Source organism: Notolepis coatsorum, assembly GCF_963971535.1.
Source record: "Notolepis coatsorum genome assembly, chromosome: 4".
Lineage (NCBI taxonomy): Eukaryota > Metazoa > Chordata > Actinopteri > Aulopiformes > Paralepididae > Notolepis > Notolepis coatsorum.
In genome coordinates this window covers 115245288-115259928 of record NC_140168.1, presented here as the reverse complement: position 1 = coordinate 115259928, position 14641 = coordinate 115245288, and the positions used below count along the sequence as shown (strand labels likewise).

General features: G+C 43.4%; 1 protein-coding gene across 1 annotated transcript in view; it reads right to left on the bottom strand.

The window, feature by feature from the left end:
* Nucleotides 1-8826: 8826 nt before the first annotated feature.
* LOC311226660 (uncharacterized protein) overlaps nt 8827-14641 on the bottom strand; it is a gene marked incomplete at its 3' end in the record, with an annotated part of 96297 nt that continues 90482 nt past the window's right edge. Inside the window, exon 17 of the mRNA XM_084312076.1 lies at nt 8827-9027. Coding sequence (XP_084168202.1) covers nt 8827-9027 — 201 coding nt within the window. The remainder of the gene's footprint in view (nt 9028-14641) is intronic.

Genomic DNA, 14641 nt, shown 5'->3' with positions numbered 1-14641 from the left:
AACTTCAAAAGGGATGGACTTGTGGCTTGTATGATCTTGTCATGCTGGAAGCTTCCACAGTCATATTCACGGTGCAAGGGAATATTCTGCACCTCAGCTTGAACTCTCTTCACAAGCTTGGTGATAAATTCATCAGCAGCAGTGGTTTTATCTCGTTTTACCAGTTTGAGTGACTGAGTGAGTGAGTTACTCATGGAATGTCTAAAATCAACAATAGTCTGGCACCCTTCCACCCTCATGACAGCTACAGCATCACCATAAAAGTCACACAAGTTAGATAGCATCCTCTTACTGCAGAGGTGCCCGGAGTTGGCTACATATATATCATGTAACTCTGACACTGTCCAGGTTGATGACTTGTCTGCATTCATGTGGTCAATGACAGCAGCTAAATAGCTATCAAACGGTCTGCACTGGGAACTTGCACTTGAGGAAACTCTCTTGAAGTCATCGTAGCACTTGGTGGGATACTGGGCATCAGTTGCATGCAGGTCCAGGACGGCATTTACCCGTAGAGCCACTTCCTCAGCCCATTGATCCTGGCGCTCATCACATTTAGACTAGATGATGTTTTTGAAGGATGGCATTCCTGGTCTCTCAACAGTCCGGCATTGTTTCACTGGCTTCCATCTATCAGGGTGTTTGGTGTCTTTGGGTTTGCAAATGATACCACAAAACAGACATTGTTTAGAAAAGTCAAAGGCATGAGAACGAGACATAAGTTTCCCTAGCTGACCATCAGATGAGCTGAGCTTGCCTTTGGTTGCCTTTCTAGACTTAGAGGTATATGAGCTATAACATGATTTGTGACAAACTACAGAGGCTGACACACCATGGGTAGCAATGGTGTGTTCGATAAAGTCTCAGTTGTAGCTGAATCGTCAAGCTCTTCACTCTTCTGAAGCAAAGCTGTAATGCCTTTTGGTCCAGCTGTCTTGAAGTCATTGTTCTTGCCGTCACAGGGCTTGAATAGGCATTTCTTCCTTGACATGTCAATCTGAAATTAACAAAAGAAGAATGCACTATTTGTATCCTCCGTCTCTGCACTACCACACACTCTACATTACAGAGCAATATGGATACATTGCCAGAATGTACATTTCGGACGGGCTGTTCACTATTCCAATGAAAACATGTATTTCCCATGTTATTGGTATGATCTTGACTGGTATTTGCATTCCCTTTTGGGTCTCTTTCTCTGCCTCAGATCTTCTATCACACAATTCTACATTAAGGAGAGCAAAAGTACCATATGAATACTCTATACAATATTTAGAATCAAACTTGATGCTTCTCTGTGTGACAAGGGATAGAGCCTGGTGACGCGAGGCTAGGTAATATTCACACATTCATGTCATTAGGGGTATAACGATTCATTGATGCATCGAAATGCATCGATTCTAATGTGACTATTCAACTGCATCGATTTGAAAATGTTAGAATCGATTATAATCAAAAAAATATATATATATATTTAAAAAAACTTTTTTTTTTGTGTATTGTTTTTGTTGACCTATAGTCCATTCATGCTGAGTGAATCAGTTCCCCCAGCCACATTTGTGTATTCAACATTTTTGGGGGAATTAACTGATAGAAAATTAATCGAATCGAATCGTGGTCAAATGAAGAGATTTCATGATGCATTGAAACGTTGCCTGAAGAATCGTAATCGAATCTAATCGTTGTGAGGTCGAATCGTTACACCCCTACATGACATACATTGCTAACATAGCTAACTAGCTATGCATTAACATTAGTTACCGTCAGGGGGCTAACGTTAACCCTAAGAGCTAGCTTACTGTAGCTTACTGTAGAGCTAGCTTACTGTAGCTTACTGTAGTAAGCTAGCTCTTAGGGTTAACGTTAGCCATCTGACAGCTTGTGATCATATTATATTCAGTGTTTGTTATTGGATAGTAAAACCACAGTTTGTGTATCTGTTTCTATTTTCTCAACTTACTTGCATTGAAACAACAATCCTTGAAAATCAGGGGTCTGTATTTGCTGCAGCTGCAGTTGGTAACAGTTACATACAAAAATTCAGTAGAATAGTTTCTAGTTGTGGCAGCAAACTGCTCCGCTGCCAAGTGGACTCATGGCAGAGCTCAACTGCAGCAGTTACCCCAGTAACCAAGCATAAGCACCTAGAGTACCCCATTAGGCGCTCTACAAATTAAAGTTATTATTATTATTATCATTCTGTTTACAATTGAACTTTCCATGAAAATGATCTATAAATTCAGCATCTTCTGAAACATTTATAAACAGAAAATTCATTAAAAATGGCACCAAAATGAGTAGAAATTTGGTAAATTCCAGTAAATATTGCAATTTTGAAACTTTTTTCTTCTCTTAAGTATCATAAATGGATTCAGCATCCTGAATAACCCCCAAAACAACTCCAACATTGTTGAAATTGATTATAAAAATAATGTATTATTATTATAATTCTTTTTTATAAACCGATACCGATATTTTCCGATATCACATTTTTATGCCAATATCGGCCGATAATATCGGTAGGCCGATAATATTGGACATCCCTAATATTTAGTATCGCAATACTATCGTATCGTGACTCAAGTATCGTGATAGTATCGTATTGTGAGGCCTCTGGTGATTCCCACCCCTAGGATCCATACATAGGTGACACACATCAAATACAAATAACAAATATTACCTATACTAACCTGATGTTTACATGGTGTTACTAATACCATAATAATGATAATATAATGACCAACTCACGTATGTCACACACACACACACACACACACACACACACACACACACACACACACACACACACACACACACACACACCAGAGAGAGACACAGGCTCACATTGGGGTCAAAAGGTGGATTGAGAATGTGTGCTGTTCAGGGATAAACCTGCTGTCCATCATCTAGTCTGGTGTCTGACCTGTGACCTGTGACCTGTGTTCCAGGAAACAGCTGGTTGACCTGAAGAGCCTCCATGACAGGGAGACGGAGGACCTGAGACGTCAACATCACAACTCTACACACACACTGAGACAGGACCACACACACAGGTACACACACACACACACACACACACACACACACACACACACACACACACACACACACACTGAGACAAGACCACACGCACAGGTACACACACACTGAGACAAGACCATAAACACAGGTACACACACACTGAGACAAGACCATAAACACAGGTACACACACGCACACAGGGTAAAAAATCGCGCTGAGCCATGGATGCACACTGAAATACTGACCGCTATGAAAGCCAGAGACAAAAAATGCTCTGAGTTTCGTAAAAGCCAGTCAAAGCTTACCAAAAGCACGAGCAGTGAACTCCAAGACCACGTGACTGAACTCAAACTAGAAAGAAACAGACTAAGAAATGACGTAAACTCCATGATCAAAACTGCTAAAAAAAATGTCATCAATGACAAAACCGAGGAAAACAAAAATAAACCATGTGAACTTTGGAAATTACTCAACAATCAACTAGGCTGCAGTAAAAAACTTAAAACCAGGTTCTCAAACATAAACATAAAGACGGACAACACGCTCATCACAGACAAGCTGGATGTAGCCAATTACTTAAACACTTTCTTCACAAACATAGCCACAACACTGGTAAACAAACTACCCTCCCACTCAGGGCAGTATGGGGTAGAACACATAGTAGCATACTACAAGAACCTAGGCGTCCACAAAGACGACTTCAAACTGGAAATGGTAACTACAGATGAGGTACTCAAAAAACTGAGCGCCCTCCAACCAAACAAGGCCACTGGCCATGACAACATCCCCTCCAAATTCCTCAGAGACTCAGCAGCAGCCATCACCCCAGTCATCACACACATAATAAACCTCTCCATAAAACAGGGACACGTCCCCAAGGACTTCAAAATTGCGAGAGTAACACCCCTGCACAAATAGGGCAGCAAATTAGACCCGGGTAACTACCGCCCTGTTTCTATCCTTACATCCATCTCGAAAGTCATGGAAAAAATAGTATACGAACAGATCGAAAAGTACCTCGCGGAAAAAAATCTAATCTACGAATTCCAATCTGGCTTCAGAACATCCCACTCCACTGACACATGCCTTCTCTACTTGAACGACCACATCAAACAAGAGGTGGACGCGGGCAAATACTGCGGCATGGTCATGCTGGACCTACAAAAGGCCTTCGACACTGTCAATCACACCATTCTGATTGACAAGCTAAAAGCAATTGGTTTTGATAGTTTATCAGTGAGCTGGATACAATCCTACCTGGAGGGGAGGGAACAGATGGTGGAAGTAAACGGTAACCTATCCCCCCCCCTCACAGTGAGCTGTGGTGTTCCACAAGGAAGCATACTAGGACCGCTACTATTCCTAATTTATGCAAATGACATGTCGTCAGCTTGTGACTGCAACTTGTTCCTGTTTGCGGACGACTCAGCCCTGCTGGTCTCTGACAAGAACAAGTTACAGGTTGAAAAAGCCCTCAGCTCGGAACTAGGCAAAATCTGCATATGGCTCGCCGACAACAAACTATCATTACACATGGGCAAAACAGAGTCCATTCTCTTCGGTTCAAATAACAAACTCGGCAAGACCGACGGCTTCTCGGTTACAGTGGGTGACAATATTATCACAAGGAAAGATGAAATTACCTACCTGGGTTCCATCCTAGAGGCTAATCTTTCCTGTGACAAAATGGCATCCAATGTAATAAAAAAAGTCAACCAACGAACGCGATTCTTGTACCGGATCTCCTCTCTGGTAAACAAGAATACCCTGAAGACTCTAGCAGGAGCACTCATTCAAGGGTACTACGACTATGCTTGCACCTCATGGTACCAAAGCACCTCAAAGGCACTAAAAAACAAATTACAAACATCTCAAAACAAGCTAGTCAGACTACTACTTGACCTGACTCCTAGAACCCACCTCACCCCTGCCCACTTTGACAACCTAGGATGGCTTAGAGTAGACGACAGAGTACAGCAACTTGCAATGGGCCTGGTCTACAAGATACACTACGCGACCAAGGTACCCATGTACATGTCAAAATACTTCCCAAAGGTCAGTGAATACCACGATCACAACACCAGAGGGAGCTCCACAAATCATGTAAAACCCAGATTCGGCTCAAATAAGGGACTAAACACGTTTCGCAATTATGCCACATCAATGTGGAACGCCCTACCTAAAGCTGTAAAGGAATGTGAATCACTACCCACTTTCAAAAACACTCTCAAAAAACACCTACGTGAGACTGCAATTCGAAACTGGCCCCTACAAATGTCCTAACCCAGTTGTACAGTAAATGACCCCCCCCCCACACCTCCAATGTACAGCCCTCACCCAACCCCACCCCACCCATCCAACCTCCTCCAATGTACAGTTTCTACGCCAAATGTATATACACTCCTTTTCTGGACACTTTTGTATCACAAACAGTACTGTATTTGCAAATCTGATATGTCATAAATGTATAGATGTAGCAGTACTGTCTATCTGTATGTCATGTATGTCATATGTTATGATGAATTGAAAATGGGGGACCCTGATGTAAACAAGACGAAAGTCTTTCTCTGGTCTGCATCCCCTTAACAATTGTATGTATTGAGCTGTACTGTACTGTACCCATTCTGCAATCTGTTAATAAACTGTTCAATCAATCAATCAATCAATCACACACACACTGAGACAGGACCACACACACAGGTACACACACACACACTGAGACAAGACCACACGCACAGGTACACACACGCACACACACACACACACACACACACACACACACACACACACACACACTGAGACAGGACCACACACACAGGTACACACACACACACACACACACACACTGAGACAAGACCACACACACAGGTACACACACACTGAGACAGGACCACACACACAGGTACACACACACACACACACACTGAGACAGGACCACACACTCAGGTACACACACACACACACACACACACTGAAACAAGACCACACACACAGGTACACACACAGGTACACACACACACACACACACACACACACACACACACACTGAGACAGGACCACACACACACACACACACACACACACACACACACACACACACACAGTGTTGTGGGTCCAGACTCAGTGACTCACAGTGTTGTGGGTCCAGACTCAGTGACTCACAGTGTTGTGGGTCCAGACTCAGTGACTCACAGTGTTGTGGGTCCAGACTCAATGACTCACAGTGTTGTGGGTCCAGACTCAGTGATTCACAGCGTGATCTTTTTATTTTATTGTCTTGTTTTGATGTCCAGACTGTCGGAGCTCCAGCAGCGCTGTGATTGGTTGGAGAACAGCAGGCAGAGACTTGAGGCTCAGAGGGAGGAGCTTGTTGCTAGGATACAGGCTCTGTTGAGCTCTCATTGGACTGAAGCTCTCCAGCTGCTCAGTACTCAGGTGAATGTTCTAGTCCTCCACACTATATATTAAATAATATACCACACTATATATTAAATAATATACCACACACTATATATTAAATAATATACCACACTATATATTAAATAATATACCACACTATATATTAAATAATATACCACACTATATATTAAATAATATACCACACACTATATATTAAATAATATACCACACACTATATATTAAATAATATACCACACTATATATTAAATAATATACCACACTATATATTAAATAATATACCACACTATATATTAAATAATATACCACACACTATATATTAAATAATATACCACACTATATATTAAATAATATACCACACTATATATTAAATAATATACCACACTATATATTAAATAATATACCACACCATATATTAAATAATATACCACACTATATATTAAATACTATACCACACTATATATTAAATAATATACCACACACTATATATTAAATAATATACCACACTATACTAAATAATATACCATACTATATACTAAATAATATACCACACTAAATACTAAATAATATACCACACACTATATATTAAATAATATACCACACTATACTAAATAATATACCATACTATATACTAAATAATATACCACACTAAATACTAAATAATATACCACTATACTAAATAATATACCACACTAAATACTAAATAATATACCACACTAAATAATATACCACACTATATACAAAATACTATACAATACTAAATACTAAATAATATACCATACTAAATACTAAATAATATACCATACTAAATACTAAATATACCATACTAAATAATATACCACACTATATACTAAATAATATACCACACTAAATACTAAATAATATACCACACTATATACTAAATATTATACCACACTATATACTAAATATTCTACCACACTATATACTAAATATTATACCACACTATATACTAAATATTCTACCACACTATATACTAAATATTCTACCACACTAGACCTATCTCAAACCCTGCCCTCTTTTCTTGATCCTCCAATCAAACCAAGTTCGTCCGAGGTAAGCGACAGTTGTGATTGGAGGATCAAGAAAAGAGGGCAGGGTTTGAGATAGGTCTATTGTATACAGAGAGCACACATTACATCCATTTTAAAGTCACTAAATGGCAATGCACCTGCCTCTTTAACTGAAATGCTCTTTAGGGACGTGCCAAGCAGGTAGGTCCTCTGACACTGGTCTCCTGATCCACTGGCAGAACAGCAAGGAGAAGCAGCTTCTAGCTAGTGTGGTTCTATAGCCTTGTTTAGAGCAACAAGGAGAAGCAGCTTCTAGCTAGTGTGGTTCTATAGCCTTTAGAACAACAAGGAGAAGCAGCTTCTAGCTAGTGTGGTTCTATAGCCTTTAGAACAACAAGGAGAAGCAGCTTCTAGCTAGTGTGGTTCTATAGCCTTTAGAACAACAAGGAGAAGCAGCTTCTAGCTAGTGTGGTTCTATAGCCTTTAGAACAACAAGGAGAAGCAGCTTCTAGCTAGTGTGGTTCTATAGCCTTTAGAACAACAAGGAGAAGCAGCTTCTAGCTAGTGTGGTTCTATAGCCTTTAGAACAACAAGGAGAAGCAGCTTCTAGCTAGTGTGGTTCTATAGCCTTTAGAACAACAAGGAGAAGCAGCTTCTAGCTAGTGTGGTTCTATAGCCTTTAGAACAACAAGGAGAAGCAGCTTCTAGCTAGTGTGGTTCTATAGCCTTTAGAGCAACAAGGAGAAGCAGCTTCTAGCGGTTCTGGTTCTAGCCTTTGGAACAGCCTGCTAGAGGATCTGAATCTGTGGATTTTTTTTATTTTTATAAATCACACCTTTTTAGCATAGCTTTTATTTATTTTAGTATTACTATTATGCGTTTGTTTCTTGCCTTTTTAATTATTTTAATCAATTATTTTCTGTGAAGTACATTTAGTTGCATTTACTGTTAAATTAAATACAAATATACAAATACACTGTTACATTAAATGTGCTATACACATTTAATTAATAAGTCTTCTTCTCACAAGTATTTTCTTCTGACAAGTCTTCTTCTGATGAGTCTTCTTCTGATGAGTCTTCTTCTGATGAGTCTTCTTCTGATGAGTCTTCTTCTAATAAGTCTTCTTCTGATGAGTCTTCTTCTGACAAGTCTTCTTCTGATGAGTCTTCTTCTGACAAGTCTTCTTCTGATAAGTATTCTTCTGATAAGTCTTCTTCTGATGAGTCTTATTCTGATGAGTCTTCTTCTGATGAGTCTTCTTCTGATAAGTCTTCTTCTGATGAGTCTTCTTCTGATGAGTCTTCTTCTGATAAGTCTTCTTCTGATGAGTCTTCTTCTGATGAGTCTTCTTCTGCTAAGTCTTCTTCTGATAAGTCTTCTTCTGATAAGTATTCTTCTGATAAGTCTTCTTCTGATGAGTCTTCTTCTGATGAGTCTTCTTCTGATGAGTCTTCTTCTGATGAGTCTTCTTCTGATGAGTCTTCTTCTGATAAGTCTTCTTCTGATAAGTCTTCTTCTGATGAGTCTTCTTCTGATAAGTCTTCTTCTGATGAGTCTTTTCTTCAAAAAAATGTTTTACCAGGAGAGTCTGAACATCTCTCTCTCTCTCTCCTCTCGCTCTCTGTCTCTCTCTGTCTGTCTGTCTCTCTCGCCCTCTCTCTCCTCTCTCTCTCTCCCTCTCTCTCTCTCTCTCTCTCTCTCTCTCTCTCTCTCTCTCTCTCTCTCTCTCTCTCTCTCTCTCTCTCTCTCTCTCTCTCTCTCTCTCTCTCTCTCTCTCTCTCTCTCTCTCTCTCTCTCTCTCTCCTCTCTCTCTCTCTCTCTCTATCTCTCTGTGTCTCTCTCTCTCTCTGTCTCTCTCTCTCTCTCTGTCTCTCTCTGTCTCGCTCTCTCTCTCTCTCTCTCTCTCTCTCTCTCTCTCTCTCTCTCTCTCTCTCTCTCTCTCTCTCTCTCTCTCTCTCTCTCTCTCTCTCTCTCTCTCTCTCTCTCTCTTCTCTCTCTGTCTCTCTCTGTCTCTCTCGTCTCTCTCTCTCTCTCTATCTCTCTCTGTGTCTCTCTATCTCTCTGTGTCTCTCTCTCTCTCTCTCTCTCTGTCTCTCTCTCTCTCTCTCTCTATCTCTATCTCTCTCTCTCTCTCTCTCTCTCTCTCTCTCTCTCTCTCCTCTCTCTCTCTCTCTCTCTCTCTCTGTCTCCCAGACTCCAGGGTCCTCTTCATGCATCAATCAGACCCTGACTCCTCTGAGACCGTCTCACCAGTCCTCCCTCTCCGCAGACAGACAGACCACTAACCAGTCCTCCCTGCAGGCAGAGAGACAGCTCTGTTCTACCTCCAACATGTCTCACAACCAGTTTAGCACATACACACATCCTCACACTAACCTGTCTAACCCCAACCGGACCAGCCTTGACCCAGACAGGCAGCAGGCTGTGGTCCTCCGTATGACCCGAGAGAGGGAGGGAGAGAGGAGAGGAGAGGGAGAGAGGAGAGGAGAGCAGGTGGAGAGATGGGATGATGGAGGGAGGATGGAGAGAGTCATCGGAGGAGAAGAGAAGATGCTTGAGGGAAGTTGGTTCATCTGTGACGAGGAAAGTGGGTCTACATCCAGACCTCTGGAACCTACCCTGGATACTACTGGTTAGTACACAATAAATACACATCATATACACACTATATAATATATATACATTATGGGTATATCTTATATAAAACAACTAACCAAAATGTGATCTCATTGGATGTGCCCTGACAATTAATGCTTGTATATCTTATCGTGTGTTGTCATGTTTGTTTATATGTTTGTTTTAAAAAAGAATAAAAAAATAAAATACAAAAAAAAAAATAATATATATACACACAGTACATTCTACATTCAGACCCCAGGGCCCTCATTTATCAATAATGCATAGAAAGTGTTCTATTTTCGTTCCTACGCACGGAATTTAGAATATCTCTATGCACAGAAAAATCAGGATTTATCAAACGTGCGTACACATGCTGTTGATAAATACCAATTGTTCTTACCGTGCTCGTGCACGATTCTACATATTTGCATACAAAACCGCCCCTAATTAACCATATATGGTAATTAAACTCCCCCATGGGAACATGCCTGGAATAATGGCTAAGCAAACTATTATTATTATTATTATTATGAGAAACTTCACTGAGAGCGAGATTGATCACGGATGACATCTAACCAACAAATTGAAGGTAGAAAGCATTTAGTTGTGAACAATCTTATTTGGAAACATGACACAAAATAATAGTATTTAGCTTTTTATTTTTTACTATTTAATCGTATGATTTTAAATATTTGTGTGCCAGGAGCCAAGGGTGTTGACTGACGCAGTCCTATACAGACCCAGCACATTGACAGGGTGTTGACTGACGCAGTCCTATACAGACCCAGCACATTGACAGGGTGTTGACTGACGCAGTCCTATACAGACCCAGCACATTGACAGGGTGTTGACTGACGCAGTCCTATACAGACCCAGCACATTGACTGACGCAGTCCTATACAGACCCAGCACATTGACTGACGCAGTCCTATACATACGCAGCACATTGACAGAAATAAATGACAAGCTGACCCGACATTTGCACTGTAATGACTGAAATGAACGAATCACTGAAGCAAATTGCTGCCTGTGCCGCCCAGTGGAGAATAACAACCCTAACCCTAACCCAGTGGAGAATAACAACCCTAACCCTAACCCCAACCCAGTGGAGAATAACAACCCTAACCCTAACCCCAACCCAGTGGAGAATAACAACCCTAACCCTAACCCCAACCCAGTGGAGAATAACAACCCTAACCCCAACCCAGTGGAGAATAACAACCCTAACCCTAACTCAACCCAGTGGAGAATAACAACCCTAACCCTAACCCAGTGGAGAATAACAACCCTAACCCCAACCCAGTGGAGAATAAAAACTAACTCTAACCCAGTGGAGAATACAAACTAACCCTAACCCAGTGGAGAATAAAAACTCCTAACCACTATTTTGCGCTTGCAATTGAGTCATTGTGATAATCATACTGGAAACGCCTTTTTTCGTTTAGGTTTTTAAAAGTTAGATTTAAGACCTTGCAAGGGTAGACTTACTTAAAACTGCTGTATGATCCTCTTGACTGAATTGCTGCAGCGTTTGGAGGTGGGTGTTCTGCGTCTGCCCCCCGTGCCTCTTGTGCCCGCGTGAGCCTGTTATAACTGCGCTCCTGTTGACTCGTTGGGTTGGTCAGAGTCATTAACTATGGCTTCAGTGGATAACCCCGATCACCTGCATTTAAGTGATATTTTAATTACAGATACCCCAGTAATAACATTACAATTTATTTTTTTCTCCTTTTCCCCCCTTTCTTTTTCCATCTTTCCCCCATCCCAATGTTAGTCGTTATGCCAATTCCCAATCCCCTACCTGGTCGTTGCGTGCTCTGCCCCCTACTGTTCTCGGTCTGGGAGGGCGGAGACTATCACATGCTTCCTCCGACACACGTCTAGCCAATCCCCACTTCTTTTCACCTGGCAGCGCAGACTCTCACTGGGGGAGTGTAACATGTGGAAGGATCACACTACCTCTCCCATATCCTTCCCTTGCTGTGCAGGCGCCCCGACCGAACTGTAGGAGTCGCTGTTTTACCGGCTTTCCCACCCGCTGACACTGCCAATTGTTAGTATGGACGGTCGGCCAAGCCGGAGGCACCACAGCTGGATTAGATCCCACTGTCTCTGTGGTGGTAGACAGACGCTTAGTCCGCTGCGCTACCCGGCCGCCCCAATAACATTACAATTTAATTAAATACAATTAGGCCTGAACGAGTCGTACGTTCCTCCCGGCCACAACGACATGTATCAGCCAAATGCGCATCGCAGATTATATGTACATTGACTGAGTGGAATCCCTTTCTATTCACATAATTGAATTTGTTTATTGATGGAGCTTTGACAGCTACATGGGTGGTCCAGTCTATTGCTCGATCCATCTCCTATATCACGCTGGACCGTGCCGGTGGCCAAAGATCCCAGGGTGGAGAGGACTTGAATGTGCACAGGGATGGAATTAGTTAGTTTTGTTCCAAATTGCGGTAAAACATCGATGAGAATGTGTCTCGGGTAGCGGGCCGGACTCTACTTAATATTATGTTCGCTCTGCAAATAGACTGAATAACGTTAGGTTATGTCTATAACCAAGTTCTATGAGTTATGGTGACGCTCAGCATCATACTGCACTGTACTTCACTTCGTGCACGTGCACTGAATAAAAAATTCCACCATGTACCTTTACATCCCAACATTCGTCTGGCCACACCCCCATCCGCTTACCTTCATAAGCAGGTGTGTGGTCACCTACTCGCCTCCTTCCCAAACTTTCACCACAAGGCGAGATCAAGGGCCGCAGCGGCGTCTGATGCTGAGCGTCACCATAACTCATAGAACTTGGTTATAGACATAACCTAACGTTCTATTTCGTTATGGATCTCGCTCAGCATCATACTTGCACAAGGGAGGCTGAGCGAGAGCCATAGCCCGACAAATGTACCCTGCTGAGGCCCCCCACAACCATCAGACCGGGGAGGACCGAGCCCCCCCGACCCTCCCTAATGGAGGATACCCCCCCTATTGGAGGCTTACGGGAGGGAGACGGATCCGACCGTGCGAAGAGGCACTCAAGCAACTCAACGCACAGGGTGAGCAGACCGTGGCTTGACCCCACGACTACACACACGCACAACCCGCATGCCACCCGGGAACGAACGGAAGGAACAACCTCGTTACTGCCCCTAGAATCACGGGGTCAAGAGCAACCCCAACCCCGTGGCAAGGCCGTAGCAGCGGAGCGCGAAGGAAGACACAGACCCACTGAAGGGACTGGATCCCCTGGAAAACGGGGGCCTGGAGAGGTCAATGACGCCAGGCATCAAGACCCCACCAGGTGGTCACTTAGTGACACCGCCCCCCACATCGCCAGCGTATTCGGATAAGGCCCCTCCAAGAGCGGGCCCTTTCCCCCCAATAGCACACCGCCTGGCACACTGACCCTGCAGAACAGGCAGTCAGCATGGCCGTAAGCACACAAAAAAGGTCAACCAACAGGCAGCGCACCGGGGAAACCAGGCAACAGGCTGTAACCTGAGCCTGGAGCACTGCGGACGAGACAGGCGCCAAAGGAGTCAGCTGAAAACAGCCGCCCCGGCGGAAGGGGCGTATGGTGGCGTTGTTGATCACCATGACAAAGCCTCCATTAAAAAAAACCCACCCAGAGGGGTTGAGGCAGAGAAGGCTGACATGATTGGCAGACGTCATGAACGTGCAGGTGCACACTCAACCGGGTAACCCGGGAGTTGACTCTGCTCCAACACACCAGGGAACCAACCACCCTGTCGTTACCAGATGCGGTGGTTGTTCCTATAACCCCTCAAGAAAAAACTCAAACACACCTGCGGGTATACACTGACTATACCGCAGTACAAGTGTTTCAGTTTTCAAACAAGGGTTATCCCAGGCCTACGGTATCAACGAAACTTTACTTCGGACCGGGCCCGGCGGCACGGGAAGCACAGGGTTACCAGAGGAGGTCCAAGACCACCCCAACAGCCCCCTCTTCACCACGTGTGAGAGAGGAGCAAAAAGAATGGAGAACCAGCCCTAAGCACACCGCACTTGGTATTCCAAGGCGGTCTCCCAACCAAGTACTAACCAGGACCGAACCTGCGTAGCGCCCGAGATCGGACGAGATCGGGCGTGTACAGGTTGGTATGGCCGTAAGCCATTACGATAGTGCAGAGTACAATATGTACCCAACAAAGGGTCTCCATAGCGCCTAACCCTGTGACAGTGACACCCGGACCGACCTGACATTTTTCCCCCCGAAAAAAGCACAAGTCCCTCAGGGTACCAGAACAGCAGATCTGCATCCCCGGCGGACAACGGGTTAACTGACCTGGACCAGCGTGACCAGACCAGTCCCGTGTCCTAACCACGCCGACATGCCCACTCCAGAAGAGGGGGTAGGTATGCGTGTCGATCTAAAACATGAAAAGAGGGCGCCACCCAGACGGTCCCCATTTAGACCGTGCTCAGTGGCCCACCCCAAGGGCGTGAGACCCCTCTACCTATGTTCAGATCTATTCCGTTAACATCCCCCAGATATGAACGAGAATTAATCG